Here is an 18,357-nt window from a genome sequence, read left to right as displayed (position 1 = left end):
CTATATTTTCTATTTTAGCAAAAGTGGGCTAAATTTACTTCAAAGAAAAAAACAATAATAGCAATTTTCTATCATCCACTCAACTGAAATATTTTTAAAATATAATTGGATTGAAATACAATAAAATAAAGTGCAAAAATCTATTAATCAAAAACAACACTTTGTTTAAGGAGAAGTAACATGCAGTGAAAACAAATATTAAACTTTAACTTTTAAACTTGAACTGAGTAAAAACTCTAAATATGTGATTGCACAGTAATGTTCACTTGTTTGAGGTTGATACTTGGTGGTGTCCCATCTTTTCCACAAGTTCATCAATGTTCGGGGTAAGGCTCTGAGCTGAGGAAATCCTCAGAATTGAGTGGAGGTGTTCAGCAGTAAGTCGACTTCTGTGTGATGTTTTGTTCAGGTTCATCAAAGAAAACAGTTGTTCACACAGGTATGTGCTGCCAAACATAGACAACGTTTGAGCAGCCTGGATGCGCAGCTGGGGCATTGTGTCGGGGAGGAAACGGGCGAACTCCGCAGCACCCACTGCCGCATATTTTGCCCTCAGTGCATCATTGCATTGGAGGTCAATCAACTCCATTTGGAGGTTTGGTGGTGAGCTTTCCACGTCAACAGCAAATGGGTTACCGAGCAGTTCCAACCTGCTTTTTTGTGCTTCAAAGTCAGCAAATCGGCGTCGAAAGTCAGCGGCAAGCATACCTATTTTATCAGCCAACTGTGCGCTCGGGAACGCACTGGTAGAGTGCTTCTCTTTCATGGTCTGGCAGCTGGGAAAGTGGCTCAAATTTTCTTTCCGCATCTGCGTCTCCCACAGAGTCAGTTTGGTTTTAAATGCCTTCACTGTACTGTACATATCAGAGATGACATGATCCCGACCCTGCAGCTGCAAGTTCATTGCATTCAGATGACTCGTAATGTCACACAGAAAAGCCATTTCACACAGAAACATTTCGTCTCGGAGTTGTGTTGTGTCTTTCCCTTTGCTGTCCAAGAACAGACAAATCTCCTCACGAAGCTCGAAACATCTTTGAAGCACCTTTCCCTGGCTTAGCCATCGCACCTCTGTGTGATAAGGCAAATCACCATGCTCCGTTTCTAACTCCGTCAGAAATGCCTTGAACTGGCGGTGATTCAAACCTTTGGCTCTGATAAAGTTAACTGTGCGCGTGATGATGCTCATTACATGCTCCATTTTCAAGGCTTTACCGCACAACGCTTCCTGGTGTATGATACAATGATAAACTGTCAGCTCACCTGTCGCGTTTTCCTCTTGCATCTTTTCCCGTATCTTCGCCACCAGTCCGCTCCTGTGTCCACACATCGCAGGTGCTCCGTCGGTTGTCAAACCCACGAGTTTTTCCCAAGGCAGCTCCATCTCATTTACACATCTTGACACCTCTTCATACAAATCATGCCCCGTAGTTGTGCCATGCATAGGACGTAAAGCCAAAAACTCCTCTGTCACGCTTAGGCTGGAGTCCACTCCGCGGATGAAAATTGACAACTGGGCAATGTCAGAAATGTCGGTGCTCTCATCCACAGCCAAGGAATATGCAATGAAATCTTTTCCCTTTTTCACAAGCTGCTCTTTTAGATTGATAGACAACTGGTCTACTCTCTCGGCAATGGTGTTTCTGCTCAGACTCACATTTAAAAAGAGTTGCCTTTTTTCTGGGCAAACTTCGTCACAAACTTTAATCATGCAGTTTTTGATGAAATCCCCCTCCGTAAATGGCCGGGCTGATTTAGCGATCTCTTCTGCCAAAATAAAACTGGCCTTGACAGCAGCCTGGCCTTGTGATTTGGCTTTTTTGAACAGAGCCTGTCGAGATTTGAGGCCTCGTTTTAATTCCTCTGCCTTTTGTAGCCTTTGTTCCATGTCCATATTCTTGTTTTTGTCCGCGTGTTTCGTTTCATAATGTCGTCTCAGATTATACTCTTTCAGTACCGCCACACTTTCTCCACACAGAAGACACACAGGTTTTCCAGCTACCTCCGTGAACATATACTCCGACTCCCACCTTGTTTGAAACCCCCGGTTCTCAGTGTCCACCTTCCGTTTTGCCATTTTTGATGGGTATCTGAAAGTTAATTTTACTGTGATGCTGACGACTGCTGTGCCAATAAATATTGAAATGAAGCAGCCTACTGCTCGGTGCGTCACCGTTGCATTGTGGGAAATGTAGTATTGGTGCGTGTAAAAGATCTGCGGGCTGCCGGCTTGCTGCGGTCTGCGGGCCGGTTCTAATAATAAATCAAGATCATCCCAGGGGCCGTAAAAAACCTTCTCGCGGGCCGGATGTGGCCCGCGGGCCTTGACTCTGACATATGTGCTCTATTGGGTTGAGATCTGGTGACTGTGGGGGCCATTTTAGTACAGTGAACTCATTGTCATGTTCAAGAAACCAATTTGAAATGATTCGAGCTTTGTGACATGGTGCATTATCCTGCTGGAAGTAGCCATCAGAGGATGGGTACATGGTGGTCATAAAGGGATGGACATGGTCAGAAACAATGCTCAGGTAGGCCGTGGCATTTAAACGATTCCCAATTGGCACTAAGGGGCCTAAAGTGTGCCAAGAAAACATCCCCCACACCATTACACCACCACCACCAGCCTGCACAGTGGTAACAAGGCATGATGGATCCATGTTCTCATTCTGTTTACGCCAAATTCTGACATGAGCTCATTAACTATCTGAATGTCTCAACAGAAATAGAGACTCATCAGACCAGGCAACATTTTTCCAGTCTTCAACCGTCCAATTTTGGTGAGCTCGTGCAAATTGTAGCCTCTTTTTCCTATTTGTAGTGGAGATGAGTGGTACCCGGTGGGGTCTTCTGCTGTTGTAGCCCATCCACCTCAAGGTTGTGCGTGTTGTGGCTTCACAAATGCTTTGCTGCATACCTCGGTTGTAACGAGTGGTTATTTCAGTCAAAGTTGCTCTTCTATCAGCTTGAATCAGTCGGCCCATTCTCCTCTGACCTCTAGCATCAACAAGGCATTTTCGCCCACAGCACTGCCGCATACCGGATGTTTTTCCCTTTTCACACCATTCTTTGTAAACCCTAGAAATGGTTGTGCGTGAAAATCCCAGTAACTGAACAGATTGTGAAATACTCAGACCGGCCCGTGCACCAACAACCATGCCACGCTCAAAATTGCTTAAATTACCTTTCTTTCCCATTCTGACATTCAGTTTGGAGTTCAGGAGATTGTCTTGACCAGGACCACACCCCTAAATGCATTGAAGCAACTGCCATGTGATTGGTTGATTAGATAATTGCATTAATGTGAAATTGAACAGGTGTTCCTAATAATCCTTTAGGTGAGTGTATATCACTGACACTTTTTTTGGGACTGTAATATTTACCTAGATAACGTTGCAGCAAAATGCATGTTTTATAGCTAAACTTATGACTGTCAATAGCAATTAATCACTTGCAATACAAAACAAAATAAAACAAAAAAAAGTTACATTAACTAGAAATAAACATGTATTCCTGCTCAATATAGATCTTAATTCTAGTACTTGTCATAAATGCATTGTATACTGTAATTTTAACGTATTTTTACACTGTTGTTCAGTTTGGGGTCAGCAAGATTTGTTTATGTTTTTGAAAGAAGGCTCTTATATGGAAGCTTATTTCTGCCACAGAATAAAATAATAATAATAAAGATATTTGTTATTTTTTTATCTTACAATTCTGAGAAAACTGAGATGTACACTCTAAAAAAAATGCTGCTATATAGCACTAAAAGTGGTTCTTGGCTCGTAATCATAGGGGAACCACTTTTGGTGCTATACAGCACCAAATCTTTAAAGGTGCTATACAGCACCTTTGTCAAATGGTGCTATGTAGAACCATAGAGGTGCCATATTGCATTGTACTTCTTCAACAAAAATGGTGCTAAACAGCAACATCACTGGTTCTTTGGCTCGTAATGACCCTTTAAAGGGGCTTAACAAGTTCTTTGTACGGCAGTGGTGCTATATTGCACCTTAATCACCCCAAAGAACCACTGAAGAACCATACAGGAGCTTAACAGGTTCTATATATGGTAGCGGTGCTATATAGCACCTCAGTCATGCCAAAGAACCGGTGAAGAACCACTGAAGATTTTCTCACTTTTTTTATTTTTTTCTCAGAATTGTGAGTTTATATCTTGCAATTCTGAGAAAAGAAAGACAGTTGTGTTATATAAACTGCGAGAAAAATATCAGAATCGTGAGATAAAATGATGTAATTACCTTTTTATTTCTTTTCCCATGGCAAAAACAAGCTTCCATACTCTTATGTTCGAATAATTAAAAAATTAATTGTTCTAAATTATTTATCAAAAATAAAAAAGTTATTTTACTTCTGTTTCTAAAATTACATTTTAGGTTGTTTTTGGTAATATTATCACTGTCAATAGCAAAAAATTATATGCATTGCAAAACAAAACATTGTTACGTGAATAACAAAACTACTTCCAAAAAGTGATCTTATGCCCCCTTTCTGGGTGTAAAATTTATTTTCAATGACTGAAAATGTTTAAAACATATATATATATATATATATTTTTTTTTTACAGAACTTTGAAAACTCTTTTTACACAGTGAGAACTGTTTTTCTCTTTGTTTTGTAATTTTAATTACACAATAGTTTTTTCATGCCTCCATTTCTGAAGGTAAATGAGCAGTTCTGTGCGTTAGGTGACAGGTCACTAAAGGCATTGTTTGAGTTTAACGAGAGGCAGTTAATGAGGTTGATTATAAAGTGATTATCCTCAATATATACAGGAAAATTCTGTTTCTGTCTCTCACCTGTCTGAAGAAAAGCACACCTTCGCTGCACGTCGTTAGCCTGGAGAAAACAAATGAATCGCTGTTGTGACCTTTACACGAGATTGAAAATTAGTGGACTTGCTCATGAGCTCTAAAATGCTCTTTACCCGCTTATGTTAAACTTGGACGTACTGGCAGTAAAAAATAAAACTGAATCTGTTTCTTAATTTATGTCAATTTGGCTGTCCTCCAGTCTCAGCAGATGATTGCGTTTGTCTGGCTGAACTGATTGATGACAATTACAACCTGCCTGTTTTGGGATGAGTGTTGTAAACGATCGTCTGGCCTCTCAAAGGTTTATACCGGCTAAAGTGTGTGTCCACAGCCTCATCCAGATGCTCGGACGTGCCAAAAGGTTGCAGCACGTCGAGATCTCTGGATGTGGAGCATCTTCACGCTCAAAGTGGGATGTGACGGTAATTATAGCACTGATAGTCGTCCATCAGCCAGGCCTGGAGCTCACATCTGAAACACAGAAAGATGGGGTTTCATCTGCGCTCCTGACTAAAGGGGCTTTCTGAAGGGCTAAGAGTAGTTCTGTCATCATTTACTCACATCATGTTGTCAGTGTTAATGGGATCATTATTGTTAAAAACTAAAACCATGAAATACATTTTTATTACTTAAAATAAAAGAATCTCTCTCTCTCTCTCTCTCTCTCTCTCTCTCTCTCTCTATATATATATATATATATATATATGTAATGTGTGTGTATACACTGAAATATGCTGGGTTATTTTTTTTAACCCAAATGCTGGGTTCAGCCTTTTGGGTAATTTTATTGGGTTGTTTTTAATATTTTTATCCAGGTGCTGCCGATTTGGTGCACTCTTTCCATGAAATATAGGTTTGTATACATTTTATTTCATTTATAAAGTCTGTAATATTATTTTACGCAATGCAACATAAGGACGAGATGCCAGCTGCGTCAGCGACTGACGTCGTTTTGTGCTGGAAAAGCCTCTGCCTTGCATAACATAAATGGATTTTATTCGTTATAGTACTGAGTGCAATTTAATTTGACGTTAAAATATGTTCTCTAATTTCATTATTTTATATTATATTACATTATATTATTTCATTGTTTTTGGACAGGTTTTGGAGTCAGTCACGTGAACAGCAGCCCTTCACTGGCATGAGAATTAGCACTCTTTCAGTAAAAAGCGATTAGATTTTAATCGTTATAATACTGAGTGTAATTCAATTTGATATTAAAATATGTTCTCTAATGTCAGTACTGTTTGTTTTTGGGCAGGGTTTGGAGGCAGTCATGCCATCTCTAAGCTACGAGTGAAACGCGAGGATGCGGTCTAAAGTTTGCAGTTCCCCTGGCGAACAGCAGCCCTTCACCGGCTCAGATTTTGGTGACACACCGGCACGAGAATTAGCACTATTTCGGTAAAAAGCAATTACAAAGAACGGTGGAATACACTTAAATTAAAATGCTACTTCTAAATATGCCTTTTTTATTTCTAAAATGCTTGTTAAACGAGTTTAAATGTATGTAATATTGTAAACTATGCTGTATTCACCCAAATAAATTCAATTCGTCTTGTATTTTGTCCAAGGGTGTTCTTGCTTAATAATAAATGTTCATCTTTTGATTATTGCTGTTGCCTATAATAATTCTGTGTGTGATTTTTTTAATTTCCCGCCCATTTTAAGCCAGCAATATAATAATTTTTAAACAGGGTAAAAACATTTACCCCAACCAGCTGGGTCAAAATAACCCAGCATGTGTTCTGTCCAATATTTACCCAGCGCTGGGCTGCTAAATAACCCAAGTTGGGTGGTTTTTAACACAGCAGTTTTTAGAATGTACATACACTCACCGGTCACTTTATTAGGTACACCTGTTCAATTGCTTGGTAACACAAATTGCTAATCAGCCAATCACATGGCAGCAACTCAATGCATTTAGGCATCTAGATGTGGTGAAGACGACTTGCAGAAGTTCAAACCGAGCATCAGAATAAAGGGGGAAGAAAGGGGATTTAAGTGACTTTGAACGTGGAAGGGTTGTTGGTGCCAGACGGGCTGGTCTGAGTATTTCAAAAACTGCTGATCTACTGGGATTTTCACACACAACCATCTATAGGGTTTACAGAGAATGGTCCGAAAAAGAGAAAATATCCAGCGAGCGGCAGTTGTGTGGACGAAAATGCCTTGTTGATGTCAGAGGTCAGAGGAGAATGGGCAGACTGGTTAGAGATGATAGAAAGTCAACAGTAACTCAAATAACCACTCGTTACAACCAAGGTATATATAAGAATACCATCTCTGAACGCACAACACGTCGAACCCTGAAGCTACAGCAGCAGAAGACCACACCGGGTGCCTCTCCTGTCAGCTAAGAACAGGAAACGGAGGCTACAATTCACACAGGCTCACCAAAATTGGACAATAGAAGATTGGAAAAACGTTGCCTGGTCTGATGAGTCTCGATTTCTGCTGCAACATTCAGATGGTAGGGTCAGAATTGGGCGTTAAGAATATGAAAGCATGGATCCATCCTGTCTTGTCTCAACGGTTCAGGCTGGTGGTGGTGGTGTAATGGTGTGGGGGATATTTTCTTGGCACACTTTGGGCCCCTTAGTACCAATTGAGCATTGTTTAAACACCACAGCCTACCTGAGTATTGTTGCTGACCATGTCCATCCCTTTATGACAACAGTGTACCCATCTTCTGATGGCTACTTCCAGCAGGATAATGCACCATGTCACAAAGCTCAAATCATCTCAGACTGGTTTCTTGAACATGACAAGGAGTTCACTTTACTCAAATGGCCTCCACAGTCACCAGATCTCAATCCAATAGAGCACCTTTGGGATGTGGTGGAACGGGAGATTCGCATCATGGATGTGCAGCCGACAAATCTGCAGCAACTGCGTAATGCTATCATGTCAATATGGACCAAAATCTCTGAGGAATGTTTCTAACACCTTGTTGAATCTATGCCATGAAGAATTAAGGCAGAAATATGGACAAACCCAGCGATTGAGTTCTTTTGACTCAGCGGTTGGGTTAAATGTTTAACCCAACCTTCTGGGTAGTAACCCAACCACTGGGTCAAAACAACCAATTTCTGTGTTTGTCCATATTTTACCCAGCACTGGGTTGTATTTATCCCAACATTTTTTAGAGAGTAGACACTAAACAAAACTAATATCAAAATGAAAACAAAATATATAAATTAAAATGATTCAAAATGTTACTTTGACCAATATATTTTGCAAATATATTAAATTGCAGAAATATGTTTATGTATGAATAATGTTAAATATGGTAAAAGTTACCATTCAAAAGTTTAGGGCCATTTGTTATTTATTTAGTTGGTTGGTTTGAAAAATAAATCAGTACTTTTATTCACTTTTATTTATTTTATTTTTATTTATCTTTTATTTATTTTGATTCACTTGTATTAGGATGCATTAAATTGATTGAAAGTGACAAAAAATTACATTGTTATAAAAAAAATTATTTCAATTTTCTTTTTGACTTATTCATGAATCCTTGTGGAAACAAGATTCAACTGTTTTCAACATTGATAAAAATCATAAATGTTTCTTGAGCAGCAAATCAGCATATTACAATGATTTCTGAAGGATCATGTGACACTGAAGACTGGCGAAATGATGCTGAAAATTCAGCTTTGATCATAAGAATAAATTACATATTACAATATATTACAGTAGAAAGCAATTATTTTAAACTCATTAACAATATTTCTGAACTGACTGTTAATAAAATAAATGCAGCCTTGGTGAGCAGAAGAGACTTAAAAACACACACAAAAATCATACTGAACCTAGAATTTTGAGTAGTTTATAAATGAGAACAAATATTTAATTTAAAAAGAAAATATAAAATGTGTTGCAGAAAAATCACAATATTTGTGTTGTATCCTGTTGTTGTATTATCAACATGCTAACATCAAACTCCAGTAGAGTCAGTGTAAGTTGAGTCTTCCATGTGCTGCATCTGAGAAGCTTCATGGGGCCACTAGCACTCATATAGTTATTTGTAGATTTGTCCATATTTATACTGTAGAATTACACATTTCTTTATCATTCTAATAGACTACTAAAGTCTTGCTTTCTAATTAAACCGAGAAAAGGATGTTATGTCCTAGAAGTGCACAAAAAGGAAAAAACAAAACAAAAAAACACTTGAATTTTGTTTTAGCAGAAATGCTGCACATCAAACAGTCAGAAAGTGTGTGTTGAGTGTGCAGGACGGCTCCGCTGCGGGGTTCAGCTCAGGGCCCTGTGGGGGACGGCTATGTCCCAGAAATCACTTTCCTCTCAAACTCATGCTGATCTCTGGGGGCCGCAACGATTGCTCTCTATCCTGCTGCTGTGTGTGGGCTTTGGAGCTCTTTAGCAGCCATTTCCCTTGCTGAGGACAAACTGTACAAGCCGTGATGAGGAGGCAGAGACACCAGCCTGTGCTTGTGAAGGGCGACCCTTCCAGACGCAGCAGCTTACAACCTCTTAAAACTAGTTTTGTCCCTAAAGCATTCCTGAATTGCTATGTGTTTCATTGGAGAATAAAAAATAAAACTCTTGATGTTACATTATAGGTCAATCAGATCAATGTTTTAGATCTTGGTATCATGTTAACCAGTTATTAAATATATTACAGATATATTCAAACTACCATTTTGCTATGCTATTTAGTTTGCTATTTGTAATTGCAATTTTTATGCATTTCTCATTCATTTTTGCTCATTTCACAGCCATATTTAAACCATGTTCATGCTTTTCAACTGATTAAAAGTTTATATATTTTTTTAATTAACAGATTTATGCAGATTCTAAGCTATTTGAATAAATACATTTTACAAATGTGATTTCAATACAATCTATTAGATGCAAGTACTAAACTGTGCCATAACATGCAATGTTAAATATGCAATTTATATATTTTATTTGATTATTAGATGATGTTTATCTAGTAATTAAAAAAACAATCACAAGTACATTTTCACAAAATACAACTTAGTCAATTTTAAAAAATTAACATGGATTTAACTTGAATGAAATAGTTGAAGACAACATATTTTTTAAATTATAAAAAAAAAAAAAAAGAATTATCCAAACAATTCACTTTAGCGAATCTGTGTATATTTTTTTTTAACCAGCTTATTAAAATAATCAATCCTGTCAAGCTACTATTTTACTATGCTATTTAAAATGGTAATATCTTGATAAATATATTATAAATCATATATTTTATTTGATTAGTAGACGATGTACAGTATTTATCTAGCACAAGAATAATATTTGAATTAAACACCACTAAACTGAATAAATACATTAATTTAATAATAATAATTAATAAAAGACAAAAAAGTAAACATCTGGATTAATCTAACCTGAATGGGTTGAATGAAAGTGTTTTTTTTATTTGTTACCAATCTAGATTAAAACATTAATAATATTTTGCCATGCTATCTAAAAGTATCTTGATGAATATATTAGCTATACTATATTTTTGATCAGTGATATATGTTATTTGATTATTAGATTGTGTATTTATCTAGCACAAAAATAATTTTAACAATTTAAATGTAAAGTAATTTTCAGGTTAGATGTCTGTTTTAAACACTGATGCTCTTTGCAGGTAAAAACACATGAAAACTGAAGTGGTTGACTGATTTCATAGAGAAATCCTCATGAGAGCAGAACATTTGCCATCGCCGCCAGCAGACAAGATCTCGTTTCATGGCAGCGCTGCGTTGACAAGTAAATGTTTATGAATACATGTTTTTCCATGATAGATGATTTCCTTCTGTGCTTTTTCATACGGTAACGTGTCACCTGCGTATGACTAAAGGGTTCATCAATGTTATGTAAACTGACAGAGATAGATGAACCCCTCACAACGCTAACAGAGGTGCTTTGGCATAATCCATCAAAATTAAGTTTGCACTTCCCTTTTTAAATGGACCGAAGGGGTCTTGTGTGTTTGGCCTGTTCTTTCACTTAATTTGGAGGACACAGAAGACGCCTCTCATGCTTTACAGCATACATTTAACAATTTACATGACAAATCCTGTCCAACAGTGACTCCATTTGCATTTTGCATCTAAACGCTTGAGAAAAAGCATATTCCTTAAACGGTCTCAGTAAAATGCATTTGTTGAAATTAAGTGCTGCTGTCGCGCTTGGGGCGGGAGGGAGCGAACAAGCGACTGCGCAAGGGAGAATAGACTCAAATCTGCATTTAATTTCTGGACGACCTCCAAAACAGAGCAACCTGCCATCGGCCTGAAGAGAAAGAGAGGAGCCAGATGAAGATGGGATTGTTACAGGCCTGAGGGATAGAGAAAACAACAGTTTTATATTCGTTTCCTCCCCACTAAACCCGGAAGAACCCTTACCAGTGAAATTATCTATCTTTCAAAGTCATGTGACTCACCTTGATGACTTCAAATGTTTTTCTGCTGTTTTGGACCATATACTCACATCCAGAGGAAAATGCTCAGACGTTTCTCTTTCATTGCTTATATTGCTTTCAATGTCCCAAAAAAGAAAAGACAGAAAAAGTAACTTTAATAACCAAGGTTATTGTAGATAACTAAAACTAAAAGAAAACATTTTCATTACTTGAAATAAAAAAATAATCATTAATATATACATATCTCAGTGACATTAAAATAACACTCTGATTTTAGGTTCAAAAGTTAAGTTGTCTTAAACTACTCTAAACAATATATTTCTAATTAATGTATTAATAATAATAATAATAATTCAAAGTCCAACTTAAACAGCTTTCAGAACCTACTGTATGTGATTAAAACAGCCATTAATTTCCTATAATGTGACTAAATAGCTCAATATGACCAGGAACATTTACTATTTAGGGAGAAATTTAAAAGCACCAAATTTATCCCAGATGTTATTCCTGAAGAGAAATAAGTGAAGTGAAGTGACATTCAGCCAAGTATGGTGAACCATACTCGGAATTCGTGCTCTGCATTTAACCCATCCAACGTGCACACACACAGCACTGAACACACACACAGCAGTGAACACACACACACACACACACACACACACACACACACACACACACACACACACACACACACACACACACACACACACACACACACACACACACACACACACACACACACACACACACACAGAGCAGTGAACACACACACACCGTGAACACACACCCGGAGCAGTGGGCAGCCATTTATGCTGCGGCGCCCGGGGAGCAGTTGGGGGTTCGGTGCCTTGCTCAAGGGCACCTCAGTCGTGGTATTGAGGGTGGAGAGAGCGCTGGACATTCACTCCCCCCACCTACAATCCCTGCCGGCCCGAGACTCGAACCCACAACCTTTGGATTACGAGTCCGACTCTCTAACCATTAGGCCACGACTTCCCACAAAAAAAAGGGGAAAGGGAAGTGCTCTGCATTTAACCCATCCAGGTACACCTGGAGCAGTGGGCAGCCATTGATGCGGCGCCTGGGGAGCAGTTGAGGGGTTCGGTGCCTTGTTCAAGGGTCTCACCTCAGTCGTGGTATTGAGGGTCAAGAGAGTGCTGGTTCTTCACTCCAACCACCTACAATCCCTGCCGGACCTGAGACTCGAACCCACGACCTTCGGGTTACAAGTCCAACTCTCTATCCATTAGGCCACGACTGCCCCCTATAAATAAAAATAGACAGTAATGAGATTTTTAACTTAATAAACTTAAGTGATGCATATTTTTCAGTCATTCATAATGAAACAAAAATGAGATTTATATAATGCTGATTAAACTGAACTGGTTTCACAATTAACAGATTTATGCTGATTTTTTGAGTGAAAAACAATCTTAAACAGTGTAGTCTTCAGTAAACCTGGGTGATTTGGTGAGAAATCTTTGAGTTCATATTGAGGTCTTTGATCATTGATTGAAAGCACAGAGCATATCGGAGCTCTCTTCTGAGAGGAACTTTTTTCTCTCTCAGTGTAATCTCATTGCTGTCAATGAGAGAACGGCTGAGATATGAAGCTTTCCTGTTTGATTTTTCATTCCTCTGGTCGGGGATGGGAATCATCTAAAGTTCAGAGATCAGAAGTGTGTGAGTGTTGAGAGTCAAGCGCAGGTTTTTAATCAGAAGCTTTGTTGTGGCAGATGGCCTTTGCTTTGACTGTCTCCTGGCCTCCCACACACCAACACAGACATTATTCTTACCCATCAGCCCACTGCAGACTCCCAGAGTTCCACAGCAGCCGAGAGACGCCACAGACAGTCATGCTGTGCGAATGAGAGCTTTAGGGTATGTTTACAAGACAATGCTGTAAAAATCCAAAAGTTTTTCCCTGGCATTTTTGAAAAACAAAAATAGCATAAAGACATTTTCAAAACAGTACCTGTTAATACACATCTGCGAAAACGAATAAAAATGCTGTAATTTTTCGTGCCAGAACAGTAGATGGCAATGTCACTGTGTAAAGTAACACTACATGTCCACACACATATCCACCCTGTTCTTCCTGTAAAAACTGGCACGGCTATTTGTAAATTTTATGGGTCTTGCTTCCGGTCTCATTTGCTTCCATCTATTTTTAACTGTACAAAACCGCTCACTTTGCTGCTTGATATTGCAAATTGGTGTGTCTTACCATATTATTTTAGTGTATTAGCTTTATGAACGCACTGATTTGTAGTGCAAACAGTTTACTGTTTATTTCCCTTTAGCAGTTAATGAACCGGAAGTCTCACCCAATCGGCTTACTTCTGCGTTTAGGAATAAGGTGGATAGACTGAACTCATTATATGCATGTGTTCCTGATTTCAAAAGTTTGCATTCTCAGGCCCCCAAAATCCCACTGGCATGTAAATGACTGGCAAACACAGACGTTTTAGTTACTCCCTTGGAAAGCACACACACAAAAAGATTACAAATCTGCATTTTGCATTAAATTTTCTGTGCTCAGATTGAGTCGGTGTAAAGGAACGGGTCTGACACAGATGGTAAGTGGAGTAACAAGGTGTTTATTTACAGCGTGCAATTGTGAATAGCAAACGTGAGGAGTCTTCGGATGTGGTGAGTGTCTCTTCGTGAGGTTTCAGGTGAGCGGAATGTCAATAGTAATCAGTCTTTCTGATCTTGCAGATCCTGGGGGTTCGCCGCGGCTGAGCGGCTGAGAGATGCGGGGATCCGATCGAGCCAACGGAACAGACGAGGAAGAGGACTGGGATGGAGAAGACAGAAGGTAAGTAGGGACAGGTAAGTAATCGCAGGTAGTAATACTCAGCTTCGTAAGGTAGCAGAGATGGTCCATGTGGTAATCCGGAGATCGGACAACTGGTGACTTTGGTGACTGTGGTTATATGTGGTTGGTGATAATGAGGTGCAGGTGCCGGTGATTAAAACTCAGGTGAGGTGGATCGGGGTAACTGGCTCTGGGAGGAGCCTGGTCCTTCTGTTACAGTACCCCCCCCTCCACGGCCCACTCCTGGGGGCCGACCTCGGCGTCGTGGTGGTCTGCCTCGGCCTCGAGGTGCAGGACGATCCGGATGGGAGGCGTGGAAATCATCCAGAAGGCTGGGATCGAGAACATCATCTCTGGGGATCCAGGAGCGCTCCTCAGGCCCGTACCCCTCCCAGTCCACGAGGTATTCTAGTCTCCCACCACGACGCCGGGAGTTTAGGATGTCTCGGACCTTGTAGATGGCTCCATCTTCAATGATGAGTGGGAGAGGGGGTTCCTCGGTTGGACCAGGCTCTGGGGAAACAGAAGGGTAATATGGTTTGAGTAATGATACGTGAAAAGTGGGGTGAATCTTGTATTGTGCAGGGAGCTGAAGCTTGAAAGTGACCGGGTTGACCTGTTCCAGAATGGTAAAGGGGCCAACGAACCTGGGACTCAGCTTACGGCTGGGCAGGCGTAGCCGAATGTCTCGTGTGGAGAGCCATACCTTCTGTCCAGGCAGATAGGTGGGTGTTGCTGAACGACGAGCATCGGCGGCGATCTTCTGCCTGCGTACTGCCCGTTGCAGGTGGTGATGTGCTGAGTCCCAGACTCCCTCGCTTTCTCGGAACCAGTGGTCGACCGCAGGCACATCGGAAGGTTCTCCGGACCAGGGAAATAATGGAGGCTGGAAACCGAGTACGCACTGGAAGGGAGAGAGTCCAGTAGAAGATTGACGGAGTGAGTTCTGGGCGTACTCGGCCCAGCCTAGGAACTGGTTCCAAGAATTCTGGCGGCGATGGCAGAAGGTTCTCAGGAAGCGCCCAATTTCCTGGATTTTGCGTTCAGTCTGCCCATTAGATTGAGGGTGATAACCGGAAGTCAAACTGATGGTCACACCTAGGAGAGCGAAGAAGGCCTTCCAAACACGGGAGATGAATTGTGGACCTCTGTCCGAGACTATATCTTCAGGGAGGCCGTAGTAACGGAATACATGATTAAATAATAGTTCTGCTGTTTGCATGGCAGTGGGGAGTCCAGGTAGAGGAACGAGACGGGTGAATTTAGAAAATCTGTCGATGATGACGAGAATGCAGGTATTATGGTCGGAGGGTGGAAGATCCGTGATGAAGTCCACTCCTAGGTGTGACCACGGGCGGTTGGGAATGGGTAATGGCACCAGCTTGCCGGAAGGGAGATGACGGGAACTCTTGGATATGGCGCAGTCTGGGCAGCCCTGAACGAACCTTCTCACATCCCTGGCCATGTTCGGCCACCAGAAGCGATCGCTTAGCAGCGAGAGAGTAGCGTTGGCCCCTGGGTGACCAGTACCAAGTGAAGTGTGAGAGGAGTGGATGAGGGAAGTGCGTTGTGTCCTGGGAACATACTGACGATCAGGTGGGCAGCCCGGCGGATTGGCAGGAGGAGTATCGGAGGCCACTGGCGGAGAGGACCAAGCAATGGGACTTACGATAATGTTGGAGGGCAAGATACCTTCGGGCTCCTCGAGAGAACCCTCCTTGGTGTGAAGACGAGATAAAGCGTCCGCCTTGGCGTTACGGGAACCTGGACGATAGGAGATTTGGAAATTGAAACGGGTGAAAAACAATGCCCATCTTGCTTGGCGTGGATTTAATCTTTTGGCGTCTCGTAGATATTCGAGGTTCTTGTGATCGGTAAGCACGAGAAATGGTTGAGCTGCCCCCTCCAACCAGTGTCTCCACTCCTCCAGGGCAAGCTTGATGGCCAGAAGCTCCCTGTTGCCGATGTCGTAGTTCTTCTCCGCCGGGCTGAGCTTCTTGGAGAAGAAGGCACATGGATTCACCCCACTGTTTCTTTAAATCCAAATGAGCTGCTGCTCCTGGCCCCTTTCCAGAATAGAGCCTTGCCATTTCAGGACGTACCTGCTAAAAATATCTGTTTTAGTTCTGATTATCATGTTTATTGCGCTGAATCACTTCTTATATACGGTTTTCTGAGTGCACACGGACAGAAAGCGGCCGTCACAGCATGTGAGTAAACTAAGTTCTCATTCACACATAAGTTTACCTTAAAAATGCACACGAGTTACAAAAACAGTCAGTTATGTCTGTGAAGGTAAACAGCTGGGAAATAAATTGCATGATTATTTGAGATCTGTTTGGCCGCAGCATACAGAAAATAAATCAATAAATCCACTGCTCTGTCTCTAAGGCTGGGACTAAATAGTGTTCTGTGCTCGTCTGTGCAGCCAAAGACAGAACAGTTAGCATGTTTTGCTCAAACTTTCACCATAGTATTAGAGCTGGTACACCGTTGTCGCTTGAGAAATCAAAATGACGGAGCAGCGGGTGAAAACTCACAGATTAAGGGGCGGTAATATTATAATGAGATCCCTTTGCCACGTCACCAAGGGAGCGAAATCAGACGCGCTCCTTTTTTCAGAAGCTTGTAGAAAAAGGCTTACTAAAACAAAGTTACTGGGTTAATCTTTTTCACGTTTCCTTGGTTGGTAGATGCACTGGGGACCTGATTATAAACCTAGTTTATAACCTCTTTGATGAGTAGAAAGTTCAGAAGAACAGCCTTTTTTTTAAATAGAAATCTTTTGTAATATTCTAAATGTCTTTACTGTCAAGAAGTGTACACACTTAACATGTTGTACTTTATTTCTTGAGCACACGGCACACTTCTGCAGCTGTAGATTGATTCGTAATAGCCACTTTTCAAGGCTAAGACATTTGTCTGTTTGAAGAGACATAATGGATGCTTGATCTTAATGAGGCACGTAACACCTACGACCTGTCCTTACTTGCACCACACAAACCAGAACGCAAATTGATGCAGTACACACACACACACACACACACACACACACATGTTGGTTTTTGTGGTTTATGGGGACTCTCCATAGGCGTAATGGTTTTTATACTGAACAAACTGTGTGTGCTATTGCCCTACACCAACCCTACACCTAAACTTAGCCTCACAGGAGACTTTGTGCATTTTTAGATTTTCAAAAAAACACCATTTAGTATGTTTTTTAAGCCTTTTGAATTACGGGGACATAGGCAGTGTCCTCATAAACCACCTTCATATTGTAATACCTCTGTCATACCCATGTCGTTATACAAATTTGTGTCCTCATAAACCACATAAACATGCACACACACACACACAGCTCCAGCAAATGTTGTTAGCAATTCCCTCACTGGAAAAAAAATTCAAAAGGGATCATCAAAGGCAAATGTCTTCAGAGATATGAGTCAACAAAGTGACTCACTACTGACAGCTGACAAGCATCATAATGATCTTGAGTCGGCTTCATAAGAATATGACTTGTGATCACATGTCGAATCTGAAAGGTTTGTGAGACTTTTTGGTAGTTGATGTGGAGTTGTCTGATTTGGTCTCTATCGTTCAGGTTCAATAAAACTACATTTAAATCAACAAAACTTAGAGTCCAAAAAACATGAGTCTCTTCAAAAAACTCTGGCTTTCATGTATTATACAGTCCCATCAGGATTCTGTGGGACTATTTTCTGATTTTTGTTGCCTAAAATGCAAGCAGCCACAAATAATGCACAGTGTTTGCTTGTATTTGCGCTACATTCTGAAAAATCCTGGAGGAATGTTTAAAAAATTAAAACTAATGATTAAAACTGAATAGTGCTTATGTAATGTCATGCCTTTTAGCAATGAAACCAATTTATTTGTAAAAAATAAATATATTTTTATATGCACCATTATTTTAGAAGCCTGTTTCTGCCACAAAATGAAAACAAATAATAAAAATTGCGAAATTTAAAATTCAGGAAAAAAGAAAGAACTGCAAGATATAAATCCAGAATTGTGAGGGGGAAAAAAAGTACAAATTGTGAGATATAAATGCGGAATTCTAAGAAAAAAAGTAAAAATTTCAAGCTATAAGTGCAGACTTCAGAAAAAAATCATAAATTGCAAGGTATAAATACAGAATTCTGAGGAAAAAGGCAGAGAGAAGTTGAGAGAGAATTTGGAAAAAAAGTCAAAATTATGACACATAAACTCAGAATTCTGAGAAAAATGTCAGAAATGTGAGTGTTACGCCCTATCAAGGGGTAAAGGCGCAACAT

At 40.3% G+C, this 18,357-nt stretch overlaps 1 protein-coding gene across 1 annotated transcript; it reads right to left on the bottom strand.

Annotated features, from left to right (window-relative positions):
- Positions 1-262: 262 nt before the first annotated feature.
- Positions 263-2,077, bottom strand: LOC306849134 (general transcription factor II-I repeat domain-containing protein 2-like; the record flags this gene model as incomplete). Its single annotated transcript, XM_079383977.1, has 1 exon — positions 263-2,077. One exon carries the CDS (start codon positions 2,075-2,077, stop codon positions 263-265), a length of 1,815 nt encoding a protein of 604 aa, XP_079240103.1.
- Between the last annotated feature and the right edge of the window lie 16,280 nt (positions 2,078-18,357).

Source organism: Barbus barbus, assembly GCF_936440315.1.
Source record: "Barbus barbus genome assembly, chromosome: 29".
In the NCBI taxonomy this organism is placed as follows: Eukaryota; Metazoa; Chordata; class Actinopteri; order Cypriniformes; family Cyprinidae; genus Barbus; species Barbus barbus.
This window is presented reverse-complemented; position numbering and strand designations above follow the sequence as displayed.